This window comes from Lytechinus variegatus, chromosome 11 (assembly GCF_018143015.1).
Source record: "Lytechinus variegatus isolate NC3 chromosome 11, Lvar_3.0, whole genome shotgun sequence".
NCBI lineage: Eukaryota > Metazoa > Echinodermata > Echinoidea > Temnopleuroida > Toxopneustidae > Lytechinus > Lytechinus variegatus.
In genome coordinates, this window is record NC_054750.1 from 26,161,599 (window position 1) to 26,187,418 (window position 25,820).

General features: G+C 36.2%; 1 protein-coding gene across 1 annotated transcript; it reads right to left on the minus strand.

The window, feature by feature from the left end:
• On the minus strand, window positions 1-25,588 carry LOC121424012 (cytosolic carboxypeptidase 6-like). The gene is made up of 7 exons (XM_041619584.1): window positions 25,504-25,588; window positions 20,813-20,927; window positions 18,263-18,374; window positions 16,616-16,768; window positions 9,399-9,561; window positions 2,095-2,204; window positions 1-1,408 (listed from the first exon to the last, which is right to left on the minus strand). The coding sequence occupies exons 2-7, from the start codon at window positions 20,848-20,850 to the stop codon at window positions 1,232-1,234; spliced, it is 753 nt and encodes a 250-aa protein (XP_041475518.1). The 5' UTR covers window positions 20,851-20,927; window positions 25,504-25,588; the 3' UTR covers window positions 1-1,231.
• Window positions 25,589-25,820: the final 232 nt, after the last annotated feature.

Genomic DNA, 25,820 nt, shown 5'->3' on the forward strand with positions numbered 1-25,820 from the left:
ATTGTGCAAATTTCCGAAGAAAAAAAATATGGTATAGATGGATTTCCCTACAGATTGATTGGATCAATCTTAACTCATTGTAAAATGGGGCCCAGATTTTGATTTAGTTCCCAGGAAAGTGTTTCCAGTCACTTGTTAAGTCACTCTTAACTTACGAACAGCTTTATGAAACACCCACTTGGTAACTTAGAATTTGGTTTTTTTCAAAGGAAATGCCCTTTTGTGGTTTCGGGAAGAATAATATAAAGTTTCCACCATGAGAGAGCTATAAAAAAAGTTGGTCGGGCAATACAATCCTTGGGGGTTGGTCTTATTACGAAATAGAGACAAAGGCCCTGTCTTACAAAGAGTTATGATTGATCCAATCAATCTTAACTGTATGGAAATCCATCCATACCATAATTGTTTCTACAGGAAATTTGCACAATCTACGTAGTAAACAAAGAGAATCACACTGAAGCTTCAAGAGAATGGTGAATGTATGGATATACATCATATCTAGAAAATAATTTGAACAAACATACATTATAAATGTTGATTTTTCTCGAAGTCCATAGTTGTGATCGATTGGATCACTCGCAACTCTTTGTGAGACAGGCCCAAGGTTTCTGTGCTACATTAAAGGCACCAGACCTGGGTCCTTATTCTGGACGGGGTTTGGTTTAAACAATGGTCTAAACTTTGACCAGTGACCACAGCACTTTTGTAATATTGGAATGTTAGATTAAAACTCAAGTATAATTCACATTACTGACCATTTACCAAGGGTTTAGGCTGGCTTTGAAAAATGGTTTACATTTAAACCAGAGTTCAGAATACCAAGTGAGTGTTTCATAAAGCTGTTCGTGAGTTAAGAGTGACTGGTGATCCTTTCTTATGGTAAATGGTATTCACCATTAAATGTTTATTGGCGATGGTTTAGCGCGCAAGAAAGGATCACCAGTCGTTCTTAAAGTCACTCTTAACTTACAAATAGCTTTACGAAACAGCCCCCTGGCATCATCTCATATAACTTAGGGATGATAAAAACGTGACATACACAAGGAGAATTTCGCCCAGGAGACTAAGGCGCAGCGAATTGCACAGCACACGGCGGCCACATCAGCAAGGCCCACTCCTAGAACATCTATGCGCAAACACGATTGTCTCAAAATCCTCTTGAAAATCAACAAATAAGTATCTTTAAGTGAGATTCATTCACTAAGAGTCTCTTAATAATGTATTTCTGTTATCATCTCTTTGTTTCTCTATGATGGAATTTCAGCTGTACTGTTGGACTACCGTTGACAGTGGAGGCGCTGTGACTGTCGTTATTATTCCTCATTGAGTACTTGCTCATCTCCGAGTTGGCTCTCCTTTCATTCTTGGCCAGTTCTCCTTTACTGCCCTTTGCCGACTTCTCTCTTCTCTGCAATTATAAAACAACAAATCATGATTACCTCAATTTAATGTGATAAGTTGAATATATTATAAAATATTCATCATAAACAAGAAACAGTACTTTTTTATCAATTTCATTTCACTTCATTTTGTTCATTTCCATATCCAACATTCAAGTTTGTTCCATACATCTTGATATAAAAAAGCAATAAAACAAATAAATATATATAGTCAAGATAATCATACAAACAGGTTGGAATAGAGGAGGCTGCTAAAAAGCAGAGCTTATAGAGCGCAGCCTCCTATTAAAATATTTGTATAAATACTATAAACCAACAAACACAAGTACAACAGGACGACCACCTGAGCATACAACCAGTTAGAAGTATATTTAAAAAGAAAGAAAAAGAAAATGAGGAAAAGTGAGTGAACGAAAGCTTTAACCCACAAAAATATATTTATTCTTTTCTTGCATTTTAAATCTATATAAATGTAGCTCTTGTACAAATAAGATAAGATGGATGAATCTAATAGATGAATATAGATGAATCTAAATTGAAGTCTTATCTTTTCTAACAGTATTAGTTATTGGCACTTTGACACTTGTCCGAACTTTCTCATTCTTTCTTTTCCTGTGTGCCTCGGAATAGAATATTTCTAGATAGATGGCGCTATATAAATGCCTATTATTATTATCAATATTAGCTGACTTACCCTGAATTGATTAACAGTTGATATATTAGCTGCCGGCTTAGGTGTGATTAACGATGAGAGTTTGTAGTAATCAAGAAATGTCTTCACTAGATTCCTTCCAAGTTTCATGTCTGAGAGATATCGTCAAGGAAGCAATACTTACATGTATATGAGAAAAGCAATGGGTACAATACAAACAATCTGAAGAAAAAATAAAACAGAGCTATCATCAGAGACACAAAATAATACACTGTTCATTCAAAGATTATCCCTGAGAATGCATGGGTATGTTAATAACGGTATATTTACCCAGGGTAGCCACTTCAGTTCCGAAAACTGTTCTCCCAGCTATTATTATTACCCGGCTAAGCTAGGCTACCTCTTCAGGTGCACTTAGCTTTTTGAGGAATTACTTTCTGCCGGTACCCATTTACCTCACCTGGGTCGAGTGCAGCACACTGTGGATGAATTCCTTGCTGAACGAAATTACGCCATGGCTGGGATTTGAACCCACGACCCTCTGTTTCAAAGTCTGGAGACTTATCCACTGGGCCACGACGCTCCGTGTCGAGTGATGGAAAAAAAGAAGAATTAGAAAACTTTCAGCAAAAAAATCCTCTGCCAATGCTTTCGACCATGACAAAGGAAGCAACTCTGGGTCCCTTAACACAAAGATTAGCGTTTGATCGTATGCTTGATTTTCACGATTGATTGTACATTGTAGTCAATGCAATCGATCGTAGAAAAATGTTCTACGATCATTGCTAAGCTTTGTGTTACAGGCCCCTGGTTGGTCTACAACCTGGGTCCCACAACAGAAAGGTTAGTGATTAATCATACGCTTTATTTTCATGATTGATTGTACATTGTACATCAATGCAATCAATAATAGAAAAATGTTCTACGATCATTGCTAAGCTTTGTGTTACAGGCCCCTGTTTGGTTTTTTGTTGCTGTTGTTTTTAGTTTCAAAATTGAATTCTTTCTCGATATGGGATATTTTCTGTATGCTATACATGATGTGAAAGGAATTCGGGTTACATAGCCCAAATTTCTGAAATAGAGATGTTTCAAAAGCAGTATCTCGAACTAGTATCCTGAGAATACTTGGCTGAGAATATGGTAAATAAAGTTGTTTTAGAAACACTCTTCTAAACATAATAATCTATAAATTCACTATATCAAAGAATGGAAAATGTCTCTCAAAGAGTTTAATTAATATTATATGCTATATGCTATTTCCTTTATTCTTAATCATCTCAATAATTGAAGAAATCCATCCATTTTGGCACATCATAATAGTCAAAGAAAACAATTAAACTACATGAAGTATCTATACTCATTACTTCTGTTACAATGCTTGCATTTTTCCTTTGTGCTTGATTTCATATCTTGTCAGCCATATCAAGTTCATGGTAATATAATTTCACATTAACAGTACTTGATTTTTTTTTCAAAAATACAGGTCAATATCACACATTAAGGTAGTATTTATACTAAAACTAGCACATCAATGATGTGGAGCTCATCCGGCATCTCGCAACACAATTTAACACAATTTTAATTTCAGCCCAGTTGACACTGTAGTGAATTATATTGGTGACATAAATTGAGGATATAGAATTGAAATTGATGAAGAAATGACATAGAAGCATTTTTTGTGATCTATGAATAAATTTCATATGAATTAAGTATTAATTATTATCTAGTCAAAATTTCTTAACTCTGTGTAGAACCTTGGTGAACCTAATGTAGCTCTCAGATGGAACAAAAATAACCAAAATCAATCAACAAATAAGTAAGCAATTTTTGTGAGTTTTGAAAATATATGAATAAATAGCAGATTCAATGAGTTTCAAAATTCTATGTTTAAATTTTGTATCACCACCTCGAGCTATCATATAAAGCAAACAAAACTGAAATTGATCAACAAATGAAGAAAAAACATTTTTTGTGATTTATGAATAAATTTTGCATAAATTAGAATAATTTTCCAGACAAAATTTCAAAATTTTGTGTACAAGTTTGGTGAACCTCATGCAGCTCTACCAGATGGAAGAAAAAAAATCAAAATCTGTCAACAAATAAAGAAGAGGAATTTTCTGTGATTTATGAATACATTTCGCATAAATTAGCATAAATAATTTTCTACTAAAAATTTTCAAAATTCTGTGTAGGAGTTTGGTGGGCCTCATGAAGTCTACCGGATGGAAGAAAAAATATCAAAATCTGTCAACAAATAAAGAAGAGGCATTTTCTGTGATTTCTGAATAAATTTCGCATAAATTAGCATAAAAATTGTTCTAGTCAAAATTTCAAAATTCTGTGTAGAAGTTTGGTGAACCTCATGAAGCTCTACCAGATGGAAGCAAAAAAATCAAAATCGGTCAACAAATAAAGAAGTAGCATTTTTTGTGAATTTTGAAAAATGCGCATAAATTAGCATATTTAATCAATTTCAAAATTCTGTGTAGAAGTTTTGAATGCCCCACCTAGTGCTATCATATAAAGCAAACAGAATTGAAATCGGACTAGAAATGGCGAAGTAGTAGCATTTTGAAATTGTGGACAGACGACGGACGCCACGGCATAAGCTCATCTTGCCCTTTGGGCCGGATGAGCTAAAAATTAAAACAGGTTTACATACAAAACATATAAGTTTATACTTAAATGTATACAATCAAACATCTAAAAATCAATTATATATCATCTTTTCCCACTTCTTTCTCCTCTTCATTTTCTACTTGCCTGTTATCAACACAAAAAGTGGAAACACTTATCAACTTAATCAACAGTCTGTTATTAAATAACCCAACAAATATGACAAGCTTACATTGCATGTAATCAAAAGTGATAAATGTCTGTGAAATCGACAAAAGGATTAAAAGTGTTTTTCATCTCTCGACTGAATGATCGTAATTATGGATGAATAATTAATTTTTCATTTGAAATACAATGTATTCATAATCAACAGTGCTTGTGATGAAAAGTCACTAAAATCTAATTATTCGAGCTCGCAGATATCCTTGATTAACTAGTTCAGTTTTCCAATACAATAGTAACATGAAGGGGGGTCACATAGCCATATGTCTGTGGGCTGTTCAAACCCCATCTCATTAGGCCTACCTTTTGAAAATTTAGGATAGCTCAAAAAGAGCTATATAGTTTATACAGGGTTCCCAGCTTTTCAAGAATACAAAATTACCTGATTGTTCCCTTATGAAGTTTAAAGTGTGGAGCGTTGTGGCCCAGTGGATTAGTCTCCGGACTTTGAAACAGAGGGTCGTGGGTTCGAATCCCAGCCATGGCGTACTTTCCTTGAGCAAGAAACTGATCCACAATGTGCTGCACTCAACCCAGGTGAGGTAAATGGGTACCGGTGGGAAGTAATTCCTTAAGAAGCTGTGTGCGCTCTGAATGCCTAGCTTAGCCGGGTAATGTAGGAGCCCCTTGAGCACCTAACAAGGTGGATATGTGCGCAATATAAATACCCTATATCATTGTTATTAAAAATTCCCTGATAATTATTTAAACCAATTCCCAGTTTTGCATGTTTTCTAAGTTGTTGCGGTGAATTACATGCATTTTCAGTATAAAAACAATACCAATGTAAAACTAATGATTAGTATTACTACACAGGCATGTAATGGCCTCCCTTCTCCCCACACAGTCATCCTTTCCTCACCTTATACAGAAAGAGGTTGATTCAAGGCATTCCTAGTACAAATCATTAGATTGCAACACACTATGTTAAAGGTAAATGCCAGTTGTGGTAACGATCTCAAAATGACTTTTTACAGAATCCAATATAATGACCACCCAAGTGTCTGTTTATATGAATAAAAAATTGTGCCGAAGGATTCTGGAAGAAATTGTGTAATTGCTGAGAAATAAGCGCGGATTTGGGCACTTCCGTCGGGTCTTTATTCCAGCAATATAATATACACTGTCCCACGTGTGCCTATCTGTGTTGGCGATCTTCAGTGCGATTGTTTTCAGCTTAGATTTTATGATTTACAAAGTTCACTTTATGTAACTGTATCAGCTCTAGATCGATGATGATATAGTAATACTTAACCTTATTTTTACAGACTTTCTCACGAAATCAGTGTTTTACTGCAACTACTGTAATTTAGCTTTAAAGACGCCACTTTGATATGCAACAAAATATAACAGAGTCTGACCGACTGCCGTGCTTTTCGACTTTTGGGCCGATCAAAACTCCCTGATTTTTCCCTGACTGGAAAAAAGTAAAATAATTTTCCCTGATGGGCTGGGAATCCTGTTTATAGTTTTGATATACATGTAAGTGGTAACCTTCTGCCTCACAAAAGTTCTGTAAAGAAATATTTCGGACAGTATGGAGTTGCTACCATATTGCCGTAATGATAAACACACATTTTCTGACCTGTTCTCATTTTATTTTTATTTAGGAAGACAAGGTTTCAACAGCCCACCAACAAATTATATACGATTCCATTCACTTGGCATGAGATGTAGATTGAAGCATAATACATTCAAAAGCAGCATATTACAAGAAAAAATAATTTCTAATTTTTTTGGAGCAGTAGCAATTTTCAACTCTGCACAAAAATTGTAATCTTCCCCAAGAACTAAATACAAGGCAAAAGCAATTTTGTGCCTCGCCCACTTATGAAAATAACCAGAAATATCGTGATTTGCGAGGGCACGCAAAAGAATTATATCGAAACTTCATTATGAAATGACTGGGACGACTGCAGCATAACATGCAGGTCGCCTAAGTACATCTACCATTCAAGTTTTGTTGAAAAGTAACTTATGGTTGCCGAGTTAGGTGTCATAAGAGAGTCTTGCATGTAAACTTTAATGTTGACCTGAAATGACCTTTGACCTTACCATGTGACTGCAGCATAACATGCACGTCCCCCAAGTCTATCTAACATCCAAGTTTGGCTGAAAAGTGACTTACGGTTGCGGAGTTAGGTGTCATAAGAGAGTCTTGCAAGTAAACTTTAATGTTGACCTGAAATGACCTTTGACCTTACCATGTGACCTCTGACTGCAGCATAACATGCACGTCCCCCAAGTCTATCTAACATCCAAGTTTGGTTGAAAAGTGACTTACGGTTGCGGAGTTAGGTGTCATAAGAGAGTCTTGCATGTAAACTTTAACGTTGACCTGAAAATGACCTTTGACCTTACCATGTGACCTCCAACTGCAGCATAACATGCAGGTCCCCCAAGTCCATCTACCATCCAAGTTTGGTGGAAATGCGACTTACAGTTGTGGAGTTAGGTGTCATAAGAGAGTCTTGCATGTAAACTTTAACGTTGACCTGAAAATGACCTTTGACCTTCTCATGTGACCTCCGACAGCAGCATAACATGCAGGTCCCCAAGTCCATCTACCATCCAAGTTTGGTTGAAAACAGACTTACGGTTGTGGAGTTATGTGTCATTACAGGTTTGTGACGGACGGACGACGGACGACAGATGGACAACGGACGGACACCGGACAACATTTGGATCCCTAAGTCTCGCCTTCACCTCTGGTGGGCGAGACAAAAATGGATTAAATCATTTGAACTTTTTGGATATTAACTATTTGTTGAACAGATATTTGTTGAACACATTGTACATCCCCTTCCTAGAAATTATACAAAATTGTGCTTTACTTAAAACATAGATGTTGTTGAACAGTAACACAAAGCTTAAGCAAAGCTTTAATATTGACTGATCATGCATTTGATTTTTACAATTCATTTTACACAATTTATTTTACATTATGGTCTGTCCGTCTGTCCGTCCATCTATCTATCTATCTATCTGTCTGTCTGTCTGTCTGCCTGTTTATCTGTCTATCCATCTATCTATCTATCTATCTACCTACCTACCTACCTATCTGTATATCTGTCTACATCTATCCACCCATCTATCTATATATCTATCCCTCTATCCATTTATCCATCCATCTATCCATCCATCCATCTATCCTATCCATCTATCTATATGTCTGTCTGGCTATCTATCTATCTACCCATCTATCTATCTATCCATCCATCTATCCATCTCTTCCATTCTCTCCCTCTCTCTATCACTCCCCTTTGTTCTCCTCTCTCTCTCTCTCTCTCCCCTGAGCAACAAAACACATAAAACACACATGCACAGGAAGTGCAAAGATAAACTGACAAGTATCAATTACCTAATTGGACTTAAAAAAGACAATAGAGCCTGTTCAATACCCCATGTCCAGTTTGTATGGGCTTACTTTATGACTAATTTCATCGGGTAAATGATTCCCGAGTAATTGTCTCATCATCAACATCATCTTTCAGGCTATGCGTTGTAATCAAGGTCGTATTGCTATCTCTTTCCGATGAGTGCAGCGTGACCAGACTGCGGGCTGTTTGTTTACATTATTATGTCTGGGTGAACGCACTTTTGACACCAGCCGCATCTCTATTCGTTTGCTTTGCAGCGGAGATACAGGTGGTAAAATGATGATGATGATGGTGATGTTGATGGTGATGATGATGATGATGATGATGATGATGATGATGATGATGATGATGATGATGATGATAATAATAATAATGATCTTTATTGATACACCAAAAAACATTAGTTGCAGCCAAAGGCTGAATTGCAAATGCTTGTACAAGGTAAAACAAATTGACATACAAGTTGACAAATATACAATTAACAAACAAGGTATATATGGATAAAAAATGCATATGAAACAGCCAGTCAATACACAGTAAAGAGTGAACTCCATTTGACCTTGCAAAGGTAACAAGAAACATAAATTAGTGGGGATATGGAATTAGGTTGATCAAGCAGCATAAGACATCAATAGGTATTTAACACATGTGGAACATAAAAAGGTAGAACAGGGGAAAAGAAATGAGTAACTGGCATGATGATGATGGTGATGATGGTGATGGTGGTGATGATGATGGTGAAGATGATGGTGGTGATGATGGTGATGATGATGACTATGATGATGACAAATGATAACAATATACATAATAATATTGATAATTCTAGTATGGATAATGATGATCATGATCATGACGATGACAAATGTTGTATATATATTTTTGCAATCACATTTACAAATTTGCATCATTATATACCTGTGGCCAAAGTGATTGACCAACATTTTTAGATTAAAGAAATACTCAAGTCCCATTCTACATTTTTTCATTCATTCAATTTCAATTCCTTATTTTGTAAATATATATTCTTTGTAATTTAGAATTATATGAATACATGCTTAATATCTTACGTACTTTTATGACAAGCAATGAATCAATACTCTGAAAAAGCGATTAAAAGGATACATGAATCTTCATCATATGGGACTACAGTAGACGATGAACTGGGTGTATAGCAGAAGAAAGAGACTTCTAGTGTATAACACAGAGAATTCTCATCCAGTATACCTCCTAAGAAACGACGTCCTGTCCCGGCTTTCACCGAATCACGGTTGAACGACGTATTCATCTGAAAATAACAAGAATTAGATATTTGATACTAAACTAAAACAGAATGAACAGACATACTACAAGAAGATTCTTCATGATGGAGGTAAAATAAAGTTTTGAGGTATAAGGAAGGGAATAAAAGCTTCTAGATATTAATAAAAGAAATGTACACCAACATGCATCAAGCAGTTCGAAATCTAAAAAAATGTAAAAGGAAACAAATAAGAATAAATCATACACAACATTTAATTCATAAACAGTTAATTGTGGCTAAGTGATAACAAGGTATATTAAAGGAAACCAAAACCCAAGAAGAGAAGTAATCTTATTGGAAAGAGTAAAATGAGAGAAACAATTTATAAAAAGTTTCATCAAAATAGGTTATGAAATAAGCAAGTTATGGACGATTCAAAAAGTCTTGTTGTACTTTCTATGTGGATCCTCAAATTGGCAAACGTGTTTCAAAATGGCTGATTTTTATGGACAACTCTCCATTTGTTTTGTACACATATTTTCAGATTTTCCCCTTTATTTTACATATTTCACATTGACCTTGACATATATGGTGTGGATTATATTTTCCCATGACATATGTTGTGCTCAGAAGGAGGCAAGATGCAATTTGAAAGATAATGAGGAAAATCTGAAAATTTGTGTACAAAACAATGGAGAGTTGTCCACAAAATCAGCCATTTTGAAGCACATTTGTCAATTTGAGGATGCCCATAGGTAGTAAAACAAGAGTTTTCAAACTCCCATAACTTGCTTATTTCATAACCGATTTTGATGAAATTTTTTTAAATTGTTCCTCTCATTTTACTCTTTCCAATAAGATTGCTTCTCTACTTGGGTTTTGGTTTCCTTTAAATTTTAACTGATATGGGTGTTGATTTAAACTACATGTATGTAATGGATTATATTTTTTCTTATTCAAATATATGAATTATATTGGATCAAGAAAAAACTAATGTATTTAAGAAAAAATAACAGGGAGCTGGATGGGGTAAAATAGACAAAAGAAAATGGGATTGGAAAGAACGATCATATGATACAGAATGACAAACCAGATAGTTATGCGTAGTGGCCTATGAAAAAAAATATAGTCTGAACTCTGAAGATAACAGAATGAAAAAAAGTCTACCAAACCAAGAAAGATTCCAATATTGATTTCAGCAAAAGGTGGGAGGGGTAGGAACCCCATTATTCCATTAATGTCAAAGGAACTAAATTATTAAGGAGTTTCATCTAATCAATATAACAAAATAAGATGGTAGAAAGATAGGGTAGAGAGGGGGATGCTGTATGGAGAGGAAACAGGAAACAGAAGTGAAAAATATTGTGAGAGAGAGTGCTGGAGGAAGGAAGGAAGGGAGGGGGAGGGAGGGAGGGAGGGAGGGAGGGAGGGAGGGAGGGAGGGAGGGAGGGAGGGAGGGGAGGGAGGGAGGGAGGGAGGGAGGGAGGGAGGGAGGGAGGGAGGGAGGGAGGGAGGGAGGGAGGGAGGGAGGGAGGGAGGGAGGGAGGGAGGGAGGGAGGGAGGGAGGGAGGGAGGGAGGGAGGGAGGGAGGAGGGAGGAAGGAAGGAAGGAAGGAAGGAAGGAAGGAAGGAAGGAAGAAAGAAAGAAAGAAAGAAAGAGAATCAAATTGAAAATATCAAATGGGAGAAGTGTGAGACTGAAGAGAGAGAGATGTGCAGATGAGATGCGAGGAGGGGGAAATCAGGGGGGGCAAGGAGATGGAAGGGCAGAAGTGGGGAAATATTCAGAGATGGCAGGAGTGAAGAGAGAGGGAGAGTGAAGGAAGAGAGGAAAGTGGGTGTGTCATTAGTGGGGGAGAGAGGGGAAAGAAAAGGAGAGAAGATAGGGCAGGGGGAGAGAAGAGAAGAGGTGTGAAACATTTTGAGATGAAAGACAGGACGAGGGAGAGGGGATAGTAAAGGAATAGAATAAAAAGGGAAATAATGAGAGAGGGGAGGGGAGATAAAGAGGGAGGGGAAAGGAGAGGGAAGAGAAGAGGCATGAAACATCAAGAGATAAAAGAGGGAGAGAAGATAGTAAAGGAACAGAAGATAGAAGTGGGTATACATTAAGAGAAGAGAGGGGGGAAAGAGGGGAGGAGACAAGGAGAGGGAGGAGAAGAGGCGTGAAACATTAAGAGATAAAAGAGGGATAGGGGGAGAGAAGAGAGTAAAGGAACAGAAGATAGAGGGGAAGAGAGGAGGCGGCGGCAAGCAGAGGGAAGAGAAGAGGTATCAAGCATTCTGAAATGAAAGAGGGGAAGAGAAACAAAGGAAAAGAAGATTGAACAGGGTATATCATAAGAGGGGAAGAGAGAGAGGAGGAAGACAAGAAAAGATGGGGCAGAGAGGGGATAAAGAAGAAACAGATAGAAATGTAGAAAAAGTGAGAAGAGTCAGAAAGAGATATGACACAAGAAGAGAAAAAGAGGTTAAGAAAGACACATATATGGGGGTAAAGATCAGAAATGCAATGCACAAAGATGCCAAGTAATGGAGTGTTACCGAGACCATAGAATCTCATCAAAGACCACAGGCAGGTGAGACAAAAACATCAACAGTTCCGACACACGCAAAATCAATGTTTGCCGGCAACCCGATAGCGCATCCCGCGCCAAAATTGGGGCGCGTGAGGCCGGGAGGTGAATCCAAATTGGCATCACCTTACCGGCAATTAGCCCGCTACGCCTCCCAAAAATAGGACCGGGGGTGATGGGCGACCCCGGGCTGGGTTACCAGACATGGGTTTACGGTGGTGGGTAGGTACTGAAGGAGCGTAGCTCTACCATAACGGGGGTATCATCATCCAGCCATACCGGTATCTATCGGTCTCAATCTCATTTATGTGCTTTAACCCTGTTAGCCGTACGATGGGGGGTAAGTGGGGGATCCATAGACAAATATGTTGAGTGAGGGTGTCTATTTCACACCCCCGGGCTGGTAGAAGGGGTGCGTGGTATGATGAGCTAAAAAGGGCTAGAATGGGAGTAAAGTGGATGGCATAGTACTTTGACTAGGTTTGGATCGATGACCATCCATATTTGGTTTAAGATTCATGTTTCAATGAGAGCGAGGAATAATAGGTTGATAGTCAGCCGTCGGTGTGGGAGATCTAGCCGCACAGGTAAGGTTATCAGGACAATTGAATGCTACTGCACTCTCCTCCTACAAGATACTCAATGGCCCGTATTCTGGAGTACAGTAAACTGTACGCTTGAATTATGGGAAGCCAAAAATGTCAAATTTTGTTCCTATTGTATGTTTCTTACGTTTACTTTGGTTTTTCCTCATTCTGTAATGGTGATGAGGATGATAACTGTCATATTTATCCTAGACAGTTGATTTGTGTGTCAAATGAGCTGATGAACCAAAACTCTTAGATATTTGATTTTTTTTTTAATTCAAACCAGAGTTCATAATATGAGCCGATAAGATTTAACAAACTTGCTCATTCTCTTTCTATATTCCAGTTTTGTTACAATATGTTAATGTTTTATACTAACTATAGGACCCCATTGGAAATAAGCCTTTCGGCTTTCATGGGCTATCCTGTCAAGGTATTCTTCAATTTCATTGTAATCTCTTGTGATATTCTTAACGAATAAAATCAATCAATCAATTTCTCATCCTCATGATAAGTTTTCATCTTAAATATATTTTCAAAAGAATCATCTTATAATCATTCAATCGTTCCATGAAAAACATAAATGCCTTGAACCATTATGTAAAATGCTGTTTCTTCGCATAGAAATTCGGAAGCATAACGCACTATGCCTGATCATTCTAATGGGTCTACCAATTTATCAGAAGTATTCATAAAACTGTTGCATCATGGGTAAAGATCCAGGCAAAATATGAGTATAGCATCTTGAAAATTACTTTCATTGTCTATAGCATATCAGCTTTAAAGATACCTAGGAAATTCAAAGATCTCTCAGAAATAACCTGCTTTCATCACTATATTCAAATATTGAATTGAAATAAACAGGTACTAAGATTTTAATTGAGGGGATGAATAGAAATTGTTTCAACACATTCTGTCAATACAGAAAATGCCAGTGTTAACATAACACCAGCCCGGTATCTAATCAGTCCACACCAGAGAAGCATTGAAACAACACCAGTTTAGAATCAAACCAACATTGTTTTAACACTAATTGGTGTTGCTTAAATGCCTATCTGGTGTTAGCCTAACGCCAAACCGGTGTTGTTTCAACACTTTTCTGGTGTGTTTTGGTATAGATACCAGGCTAGTGTTAAATTAACACTGGCATTTTGCAGAGCATGTACTTTGAATTGTATCCATAACAATATCTAATTAATTTGCAAAATACTTCATTTTCAGAAAAAAAATGTTGGGAAAGACAACTTTTATTAGCTTTATTCATATATGAGTTGAAATTTGTTGAAAATGTTGAAGAGTTTATTGCATTTTAAAAGGGCAAGGAGATGCTACATTATAAAAAATGGAGACCTTTTACTAATTTTGAACTAAGTTGAGGCTTGCTTTTATTTGTTATGTATCTAATGATGTACTTTATCTTCATTACGATGAAAACTGATCAGTTTTCATCGTAATCAATGTATCTTGATGTATCTTGTTGTACACGATAAATATTGTATATATTTTGTTTTATTGAAGCAATAAAGATTTTTTTTTAAATGTTGGGAAAAAGTGCTGAAATTTGGCAGAGTACAAGGTTGTGGTTTAAAGTACATTTATTCAAATTCGTTTACAATACACCAAGTGGTTTTTTACACATACTAAAATAAAGAGTTTTAAAACCATTCAAGAACTTTAATAAAATCATAGGATGAGTCATCCAGGATACTTTCCTACATTTAATCTAAGTAACACAGAAAGATAAATCTCAAGGCCTCCGTACTTCTCAGATTGTATCTTATTTGATGTAGATCAGAAAACATTACGCATTTAAGAAGCAACAGGGTTTTTTAGGAAGTCCTTGGGAAAAAATAAAATAGATAAAAAGAGAAAAGTTTGTTGAGTCATGAAGTTTACCTTTACTTCACAGTGAATGAATGATTAATACATGCTCGACATCCTACCAATGGCATCTAATCAACAACATACGCATCAAGTTTATCATTCAAAGACATTAAGAAAGGGAAGAGGATGAGGGGAGAGGGAAACGACAAGAGAGGTAAGATCGGCACTCGCTTTACGAAATTTACACCTCAGCGAGCAAACCACCTTCTTCTTGAATGTTGTGAGTCATCCAAAGGAAAGGTAAACTTTTCATGAATTATGCAATAAGATGGAAAAAAAGCTTTGGAATGATGTTCCGTCATCATCATCATCATCACCATCAACTGAAGGGGGCACTTTGGAGGTACGATCTCCATCGGAATGCTTGGAATACATCAAGTGCTGCAAGACTCTCTCTCACATGAGGTGTACGGGTTTATGCTCGGATGGACATGACCTTAAACTTTTGGCTATGACTGTCGAAGAAGGGGACGGGAGCTAACGCAACCAGACGTACAAATTTCATCCAATGACTCAAACGGATCTCAGCCGTGACATCAGCAAGCTCTGGTCATGCATATTCATGGGGATCGACCGACCGGCGGAGGGCCGGTGTTCCAGGCCGAGCCCCGAGGATGCGTGTACTGAAGGAATTCCTAATTAACCGTTGCTAAAATGCAGCCCACGCAAAACCCCTCGATAACCTTGGACCAAACTCGTCATACATGCTCCAATCAAAGTATTACAAAGATCCCTCTTTTTTCTCGTGCGGATCTCTCTCTCTTTCTCTATTTCCCTTCATTTATTTCTCTTAAAATTTTTTGTTCTTGGGTTTCCAGTCCACATGTCTCATCACTTTCCTTTTAATCTCTCTATCACTTTTTCCTCTCTTTCTCACTCTCTGCCTCACCTCTATTTCTCTCTCTGCCAATCTCTTTCTCTCTCTCAATCTCTGTCCACCCCAATCTCATCCTGACCTTCAGTTTCATTGATTTACCCTTTATCTCTCGGTTATATACTCTTTTTCTTTTTTCAAATAGTATCTAATCAAGTCTTGCCATCTTGTCATACACTTTTCTTGACCAACTTATTCTTCCTACATATATCCTTTTTTCACATTTCCTTTACACCTCTTTTTATATTCTATTAGAGAATTAAAACATCTTCAGATATCCCCTGCGCCCTCCCTCCTTTCCTTCTCGCATTCTTTCAATCTCCAATCCCTGCTGATTGCTGCCACCTGACTGGGTTTTCTTCTATTCCTCTAATCTGATTTGTTTCTCGTAATCAACTCACAGCCTTTATCATGCCGTCTATTCAAATGTCAAGGTCATTCTCCCAAAATTCTACAGGTGATTTTGGCTCTCTTCGTGTTCCTGATGAAATCAAACTTTCAACATTTTTCCTTCTTTTCCAGCTAAGACACAAATCAGCCTCCTCGATTTCTACACCTTCTAAAGCTTAGAAACCATGTTGAGCGGTGAAACTGAAATCTTTCCCAGAATAGAAATAATAGGAATTCTCTTTGTTTACTATTTGCAAATTTCTTGTAAAAACAATTATGGTACTGATGGATTTCCATACAGTTAAGATTGATTGGATCAATCATAACTCTTTGTAAGACGGGGCCCAGTGCACCTTCTTACAATCAGTTACGCAAGTCAACATCTAAAATGCAAATTTGTTCAAAATATTTTCTAGATATGATGTATATTCATACATTCATCAAGATTCAGTGTGATTCTCTTTGTTTACTAAGGAGATTGAGCTAATTTCCTGGAGAAAAAAATTATGGTATGGATAGATTTCCATAGTGTTGAGATTAATTGAATCAATCGCAACTATTTGTATGACAGGGCCAAGCAATCACTTGCTAAAAATATTCAATGAATTGCGAGACTTATAACTGATTTTAGGATTCAAAACAAACTTGCGATTGATTGCAAGTCCTTGCAATTCCCCCATAATTCACAACAATTCAAATGATTTCAGTAGCTTATAAATTGTCCTCCATGAAAATCACCTACAAATCACTTCATGAATGTACTATTAATTACACACGAATGAGGCTTACCATCGAGAAATCATCGGCGTTGGAGCACATGAGCTTCGGGAAGATGGCCTGTTTCTCGTACCGGACTGGGTCATCGTATACATTACCATACATGAACCCATTCATCAATGTCGAGTGGGCATGAATGTCAACGTAGAAATCAACCTCTATATTCTGTCAAGATAAAAACAAATCAAAGATAGTCATCGTTTAATTCTATTAAGTTCCAGTTTTAAAAAATACTTGTAAGGTTAGAGTGTCCACAATACAAAAGTCACAAAATTGCAGGGAACTTGAAAAAGATGGGAAATTCACAGATTTTCTCAATTTTCAGGCCCCTCACACTTGAATTGTAAAAAAAATTACAATGAAGTGAAAATCAAAGCTGAATTCAATAAAACAAAATCATGCATTGGTGTAAATTCTGCATATCAAATTTGTTCATACTGTTTTCAGTGTTAATTATGAGTTTGTCAAGGTTTTATAAGCATACTGCAGTGTATATTCATGAATTGGAGACACCATTCTTATTTTGCTTTCTAAACTAGGTTACAGGAAACTGGTTCGGGAAACCAGTTTGGAAGATCACTTTGCTAGCGTTCCCATTTGATCAGCTGAAACTGGTTTTCAAAACCACTTCACGCAAGGTAGCCTTGTTGCTATGGGAACGTTGTTAGTGGGGGTGACATGTTTCACGCAAAAATTCAAAACTGCAGCATAGATATTCCTCACACTGTGTGGAGTAGCACGCTCGAAATGTGCGAAGATTGCTTCCCGAAGAATGGTTGTGTCCTCACTTATGCTAAAACCAGTTTAACAAGGCAAAGCGATCTTCAAAACTACATCACAAAGGGGTTTTCCAAACTGGTTTGGAAGATCGCTTCCACGACCTCTTTGACCGTTCTCATTACATGTTAAACTAGTTTCCAGTAAACTAGTTTTTGGGTGGTAATGAGAACTGGGTCTTACTTTTTCTTCGATTTTCCCTATGTACAATTGTTTTCTACATGGAATAACAAAGGCTTTGCATTCGAGAAGAAGGAAGAATGGGGACTCATTATATGGTAAATAATTCATAGATAGGGGAGACACCAAGAAAAGCTGAAGAGCTTTATAAAGAACTGCCAACTGTGAACAAAGTTTAATACAACTTTTTCACTTTCCTGGGAAGTACAAGATTTCCTGTTCGACATTGTTAAATTCCAAAATAATACTAAATAATACAACACAGTGAGAAAATATGGTGGGAAAGTTCAATTATAATATCTATTCTTTGTTTTCAGATACATTATGTATCATATTCATTCCCCTAATCAGTAACAAATAACAAATCTGGGAAATTTAAATTGAATATGTTGTGCATATCTTAATACATGGCGATCACCAATAAGTTTTGAGTGAATTTGAAGAGCCAGAAAAATATATTCAAGGGGAGATAAAGTTTATTGGGCTTGAATTAAATTCTAAGTAAAATATAAACTGAAAACCAAGATCCCGATCAGGTGGTGAGGCCCTGTAACATGAGCTTTAGCGATTGATTGTTGTGCTGACTTTACGATTGATTTCATGGTCTATTGTGCATGATTAATCATAAGAAAATAACCAGTGTTACGATCAATTGCCGTTAGCTTTATGTTAAGGGGCCCTAAGATCGGTTGCTGAACCTACCGAGTTAGCGTTCATATCAACTAGGAGTTGTTTAGTAGCATGTAGAGTGGGGTGTGCCCACGGAGAAGGCTCATGCCAATGGCGGTTCAAATCAAAGCCCATCAGTGAACATCTACAGAAAAACAAAGAAATAATTTCTAAATGACAAATTCTAAGGTACAAAAAGATGGCATTAACTGTCATAGAGGGCTAATTTAGTGTTAGTAATATATATCATTTATTCTAATTTGGTTCACTCTTTCGTTGTTACCTTCGATATTTTGTATAGCCTCCTTTTAAACTGTCTCCCGTCTCTCCTTTATACTATAGTTTTGTAATATACGTATAGAAACTAAGTTACAGGGGCTTGCCTCCCATACAAGCTTCGCTTTTCTTGGCAAGCCCCTCTGTTCTGTTTTATATAGTTATTATAGTCAAAGTTACTTTAATTTGCATTAGTTCTCATTGTTTATACCTTATTTCGATTGATGTTGTACTTTAAATTTGACTATGTATTGTTTGATTATGTTGTGCTTGCTTTGTGAACGGAAAATGAATAAATCTAAATCTAAATCTAAATCTAAAATCTAAATAGGCCTATCATAAGACTTAATACATTTTAGAGTTATGTCTCTGGTGTACAGACTACCATGAAAGAGCTCTATATGACAATTTTAAAAAATGTTCCAGTTAAGCCTACTCATGAGTCCTGTGTAGAGAATAGTTGTCAAGTAGATGCTTTAATCAAAGCAATTGATGGAGAAGAAAAGGAGGGAAGGTAGGGAAGGAGAAGAAAGAGGGGGAAATGGATAGAAGGACCAGGAGGGGAAGGCACAGGAGAAGGCGAAGAAGAAAAGAAGGAGAAGAAGAGGAAAGAAGTACACAAAAAAGAAGAAGAAGAAATAGAAGAAGAGGAAAGAAGAACAAGGGGAAAGAAAAGAAGAGGAAAGAAGAGGAGGAAAGAAAATGAGGAAGGAAGTAGCAGTGGAAGAAGAAAAAGAAAAAAGGAGAAGGAAAAGTTGGAGAAGGAGGAGAAGTAGAAGAAGAGGAAGAAGGAGTAGAAAAATTCTTTTTTTTAGTAGAGAAAAATAAAAAGAATTACTATGAAGAAAAAGAAAACATAGAAAATGACAACAGAAAATAAAAAGAAAAGAGAATGAGGTTAATTACAGAAGATAGAGGAAAACATTGGACAGCAAATGTATTAATTAAAAAATGTGATCGAACTACATTGCAGATCTTGAAAAAAATAAAATATAGAAACAAACACTGAAGAGTCAAATTCATTCAATTACTTCTGTAATTTGCAAAGTCATTTCAAGTGATTTATGAACCTAATTACTATACAGAGAGAACATATTTGCACTTTTTCATGATTCTTCTTTCCGTTCTTCCCGTTTATGAAGCATTTGGTGGGTTTTGTGCATGCATCCAACCATGGTTTAACTGCAGGCATCACATTTAATTTCTATGTATCACTGGCAGTGGGATTACTACACACTTCAGGTAACCCAAATTATGAATAATTCAACAGGTTTGTCTAAATACATTGCAAAAAGTACAGCTTAAAGTGCGAGTCTAATGTACTGTTTATCTCACAACACTATACCCTAATTATTGAATTAGAGTTTCAGGAACCTGTTCATGATTTACACATGATTTTTACGTATGACTTTACACACGATTTCACACATGATTTTACGCACGACTGGTGGCCAGTCCTTTGGGGAAAGGAGACACTCCTAGATTTATCCCATTGTAACATAAGAAGAGTGAGCTTCCTATAACCCTAATCAAATCTGGACAATAAATATAAACTTTGCATTCATATGCTATTTAAAAAAGCCCACAAAATAAGATTTCAGATTTAGCTGACAGGAATGATAAATTATTGAAAATCTGATTAGGCGACCAAGAACAAGTCACAAATCGTTCACATTCATTGCAACAGCCTTATGAAACAATATCAAGGTTGACAGTAGAACTCATTTGGAAATAACATAGAATTAACATTGAATGCACTGCAAACATAAAAAACATCAATTGTATCTATTGGTGGTGTTTCCCATCAGCACGATGCCAAAGTCAAATGATTATGACTTCAAAGAACTGAAAACAATTTCACAAACCAGTTTATCATATTCATTTATAAAGCCAAAGACAAAAGATTGCCTGTCATAGTGACCAGGCAAAAAACATCTTGGTAAATCTTGTTACTTTTCAAAGCTTACTGCCTAAATCTGCAAAACTGGGTAAGTTTTAATATTGCAGTGAATGAGGATTTCCAAAGCTCCTTTTTTTTAGTTTCCTGGGCTCTTTGGAGCTTTTACCCCCATGTAAAATTTCCCTGATAGCAGCAGGTAAAGTATGCAAGGTGAGCTCTCAGTATCGAAGCTCATATATTTCAATCGTTTGCTCTAACTAAATACCATTCTAAAATGCCTAAGAAATACAAAAAAAAAATCCATCAATGGAGGGGAGGGCAGGGGGGTGTGGAGAGGTAGGGCAGGGGAGGGGGCCTGGAGGAGAGGGAATGGGGCAGGAGGGGAAAAAAGATGTTATCATACTAACCTGTAGTTCCCGAGGTAGACACCATCTGGGTTGAGCATAGGAACCACTTTGAAGACGATGTGATCACGAAGAACCTTAGCTATGGGGTGCTGACTTAACAAGAAATCAAGCAAACCTGAAAAAAAATATATGTTTAAATAAAAATACAATTTTTCCACAACTGTTACTTTTCTGATATTATATTCAATAAGATCAAATATAAATTTCTTAATGGATTTAATCTAATTCTATATTGTATTCTTATCAAGGGTGGTTGTCTCGACAATTCTGTTTGGTTTATTATGACCATTCTATTCCAATACTGATGTGTTCTTATTTTAATATTGTATATTATATTTTTGATATTATATTTTAGTCTTTCATTGCTCAAGTTTAATTAAGTTAAGTGTTCATGTAATTGTACGACATATGTACGTTTTATTGGAATTAAATAAATGAATTGAAATGAATATCGAATTTAATCTGATTTTTTTGTCATCTTTGTCTTGAATTCAAAGATGAAATTGAACCTGAAGAACAGGTGTAAGATTATGACAAGAGTGAGAAGAGAAAAATTCTACAATGGAAGGATCATATCTCATCCACAGTATGGGGAATATATGAGGAAAGGGGCTTTACGCAACACTGTAAAAACGCTGTTTAAAATTTTAAGCATGTTGTTTAAGCCCGTCACTCAACAACTATTTTTTAATATTTTCAAAACTGTTTTAAAAATTTAAACTGTTTCAACTTTTTAAACAAGTTGTTTCAAATTTTTAAACAATTACAAGCAAGTTTAAACAACTTGTTGTTAGTGTGACAGGCTTAAACAATGTGCTATTTTTTTTTACTGTGCAAAGTTTTTGAAACTTTGGCAATTACTAGGTAAACAGAAGTTGGTCGGCAGTAAATGATAAAATAAATATGATATTGGGATGCTGATGCATGAATACAATAAGAGACTAGCAAAATAGGCCTATTCAAGATCATCCATTTTTCTTTTTATACTGGGCAGTGAGGCGATTTCAAACTAGGAGTAATATGAGAGAATATTATTTATTTGATGATCATGATAGCAATGATGGTTTTCATAATTTTGTTATGTCACCAAATTCAATAGTACTGAGGTTACATGAATAAAAAAGGATTTTGAATCAATGACATTCAAAGAAAGTTTTTCAATAGTTTGTGAAATTATAATTGATTACTTTGCCCAATGAGTCATGACTTAACACTAATGCCACAACTTCAAACAATATTCAGTTCAATGTTAAGTTCATTAACTCGCGACATTCGCACGTCATTCTTTTATTCCATTACAAACTTCATCATGTCATGAAAAGTTCTGAAACTCATGAACATTATGATTGACTACTGAAGGTCTTATGAGGTGAGTCACCACACTTTGTATCATATAGATAGTTAGTAATCAATTAAGATGTAATATGAGTCAGAGAATAGATACATGGGGGAAGCCCTGCATTGATGAAATATTGCACTAATGTTTTTACTCCAATGTTTCTCCTACATGTATATCAGAAGGTCAAATGACAATTATTTTTATGGATGAAATCCCCTTGTAATCAATTTGTATTTTTAATTGATAGGTAACACATGTCACTCAAAACATCACTCTTTTATAATTCCCTCTAATATCAGCTATTTGTACTACCCTCATCAATTTCTCACATATACACTCTAAAAACAACAAAAAGGTAAAAAGGGTGGGATAGGAGTGACAGCATTTTCCAGACTTAAACATTTCTCCTTGGCAATTCAAAATGGTGATTTACCCTTTCCGTCCTTTCATTTTTTTTATAAGCGTATGTTCATTGTGTATTAACTCAATAAAGAGGTACAGCTATCAAACAAGCATGTATTTTCAGAGGAGAAAATTAATAGGATATCAATGAAGTTCTATATATTCAACAGATTGAGTTTTGCAAGTATTTATAAATTAGCCAGAGAGGAAATTGATTTTTTTTTTAATCATTTAACTGAAATATGCAGAGGAAATGGATATAGAAACAGAATAATTGAATCAATTACTACCAATGCCAACCAATCTCTCTATATCTATGTAGGCCTATATTTATTTTTAATCTCATTTCTGTGACATTATATAAATCTAATACCATTTCCTATAACCTCTATACGTCCCAGATTACTAGTATTTTTGCATCATTCACAGCTTAAACTCTCCATCTCCCAAATTCCCCCATCTCCTCTTAATTTCTTTCCAACTCTCCTCCCATTCCCATTCTTCCTCTCTAATTCTTTCTGTCACTTTCACCTACCTCTGTTCCTCCCTCTCCCTCTCTCTCTCTGGCCCATATTCTGAATTCAGGTTTAATTCAAACTCAGGTTTCAAGTTGTGGTTTAAGTATGGAAAGCCAACTGTGACATATATCACTAACAGTAGAGATATAATATTTCAGCTCATTTGACTCTCAAATCATTCTCAATTGTCTAGGAATTATGAAAAGATAATTGTCTTCACAATGAAAGAACCAGGAAAGCGCAGAGTAAACATAAAAAACATACAATGCAATGCAAATATTGACAATTTTGGCTTCCCATAATATAAGTACAGAGTTAGACCATGGTGTAAGTTAAACCTGACTTCAGAATACGGGCCTATGTATCTGTCTCTCTTTTCCTCTGTCTGTCACTGTCTCTCTCTCTCTCTTTCCTCCTTCCTCTGTATCTATGTCTCTTTATCTCTGTCCCTGTCTCCCTTTGTCTTTCTCTCTTCCTGTACCATATGAATTCTACCTCTTTTCTGTATCAAAACAATTTATGACTTATCCACATTTTTTTTTCTCTCAAACCAAACAAGTACTATTAAGATTGGCACCTGTAAGCTATATGATGAGTTATACGGATGATGACTACCCCGTCTATAATCACACTCGCTATCATATACCGAGATGAATAATTGATTAAGAAACAATCAAACGCATTAATCCTATCACACGTTGGTCCTATGTTGGTTGGGATCAAGGCCATTTATTCTAATCTTGAATTAACAGGAAATGACTGTCATATTTTCCATGTAGCTTCCACTGGCGCAAAGATGCGTCGCACTTACGAACGGCAGTTTCATAACTAAGTAATTTCACCTTCACATTGAGGTCTGATACATTCTGTTTGGTGTTTCTAATGTAAAAAAAAATGTTATGAGGTTGGTTCCGTTTTATTCTGGAATAATCCTTATAGCATGTAATTTCGATGGGACCATTACCCTCCCCCAAAAGTAGAAATTAAAAAGAAAGTGATTAATTACTAAATAAACACATCATGTATGAAAAAAAAAAATTAAAAATAAAAAGGGTAAATGAAAATCGAATTCATGAATAAATGACAACAAAAAAAAATTGTTTTTTTAAATCTTAATGACAATAAAACAAAAATTTAAACTTAAAGAATATGGAGAAATTACAGCCTCTTGATAAACTTGGCTTCTATTGACACCATTGGTTCAATTATAGTAATTATACTTGCTTAATACTTACTTTGTCAGAAGTCTCTAAGCGCTCTACAGTATGCAGCATAACTACCCTGGCTTTAGCAGTGTAGCTCTTACGCGCACTGCGTTTCAAGGAAAAAATTCCTGCCAGGTACCCATTTACCTCACCTGGGTTGAGTGCAGCACATTGTGGATCAATTTCTTGCTGAAGGAAATTACGCCATGGTTGGGATTCGAACCCACAGCCCTCTGTTTAAGAGTCCGGAGACTAATCCACTGGGCCACAATGCTCAATTAGAGTACAATTATATGATACTCTTTGCGGCAAGAGCTAGACTTGAATGCTATAGAACAACCAATCATATGGGGGTGTAATGGTTTAGTGGCAACCACTCTCGTCTTTCAATATCGAGGGACGTGGGTTTGAATCCAAGTCATGGCATGTTTTCGTTCAACAAGAAATTTACCCACATTTTGCTGCACTCAACCCAGGTGAGGTGAATGGGTATCCGGTTGGATTTATTCCTTGAATGCTTTAGCGCCTATATGGCGGCTCAGCTATGGCGGCTCAGCCGGAGTTATAATATGATACCAAGTATCAAGGGCAGTAGAATATATGCAATTAGAGTAGTTGCGCTATATAAATGGACCATATTATAGTTATCATTGCTATTATCATTGAAATTTGAGTACATCCCTTTAATGCAAAGAGAGTATCAATGCATGTGTTGGCCGATAATTAATGTGTTAAGAGCGCAATTTTACTACGAAGGCCAAGTTTCCCTAATAAGTAGAGTACCGGGCACAATTTCCCTCCCACATTTGGAAAACAGGGCAAACTTTCCCTCATCCTAGCATCTAGAATATGGGGAAAACTTTCCCCTCCTATTGAGATTACTGGGCAAACTTTCCCTTATCCTCATATTTAGATTACAGGGCAAACTTGTCCTCATCCTTATACTTACAGTATGGGGCAAAGTTTCCCTCCTATTTACCTTAAAGGGCAAACTTTCCCTTCTCTTCATATTAAGATTACAGGGCAAAGCTGTGTGCACCTGAATAGGTAGCATACATGTAGCTTAACCAGGGTAATAATAGCAGGGCCCACTGGGAGAACAGTTTTCAAACTGAAGTGGCTACCCTGGGTAAATATACCATTATTATTATTATACCTTTCCCTTATCCTTATATTTAGAGTATGGGGCAAAATTTCCCTGATATTTAGAGTACGGGATGCACTCACCTTGACAGACATATGATGCTGGTGTTTCTCCAGGATGAACCCTGGCTGTGATAAAGACTACTCTCTGCTTTACATCAGGGTCAAGGTTCTCTGCAACAATGACAAAAATGGCAAAAACTGATGATTATCATTAATATATTAAGATCTATTAATTAGTTAATCATGACAATTGCTACATTTGAAAAAAAGATATGGTTTTTGAGGAAGTGATTGTTATCCGGAAAGTAGCTTAATTGTTCAAATGTCTATTTTTAAAGAATAAGATACCCTTACATGTACGTCGTAGTGGCACCGATTAAACCGGCTCCAAACCAACC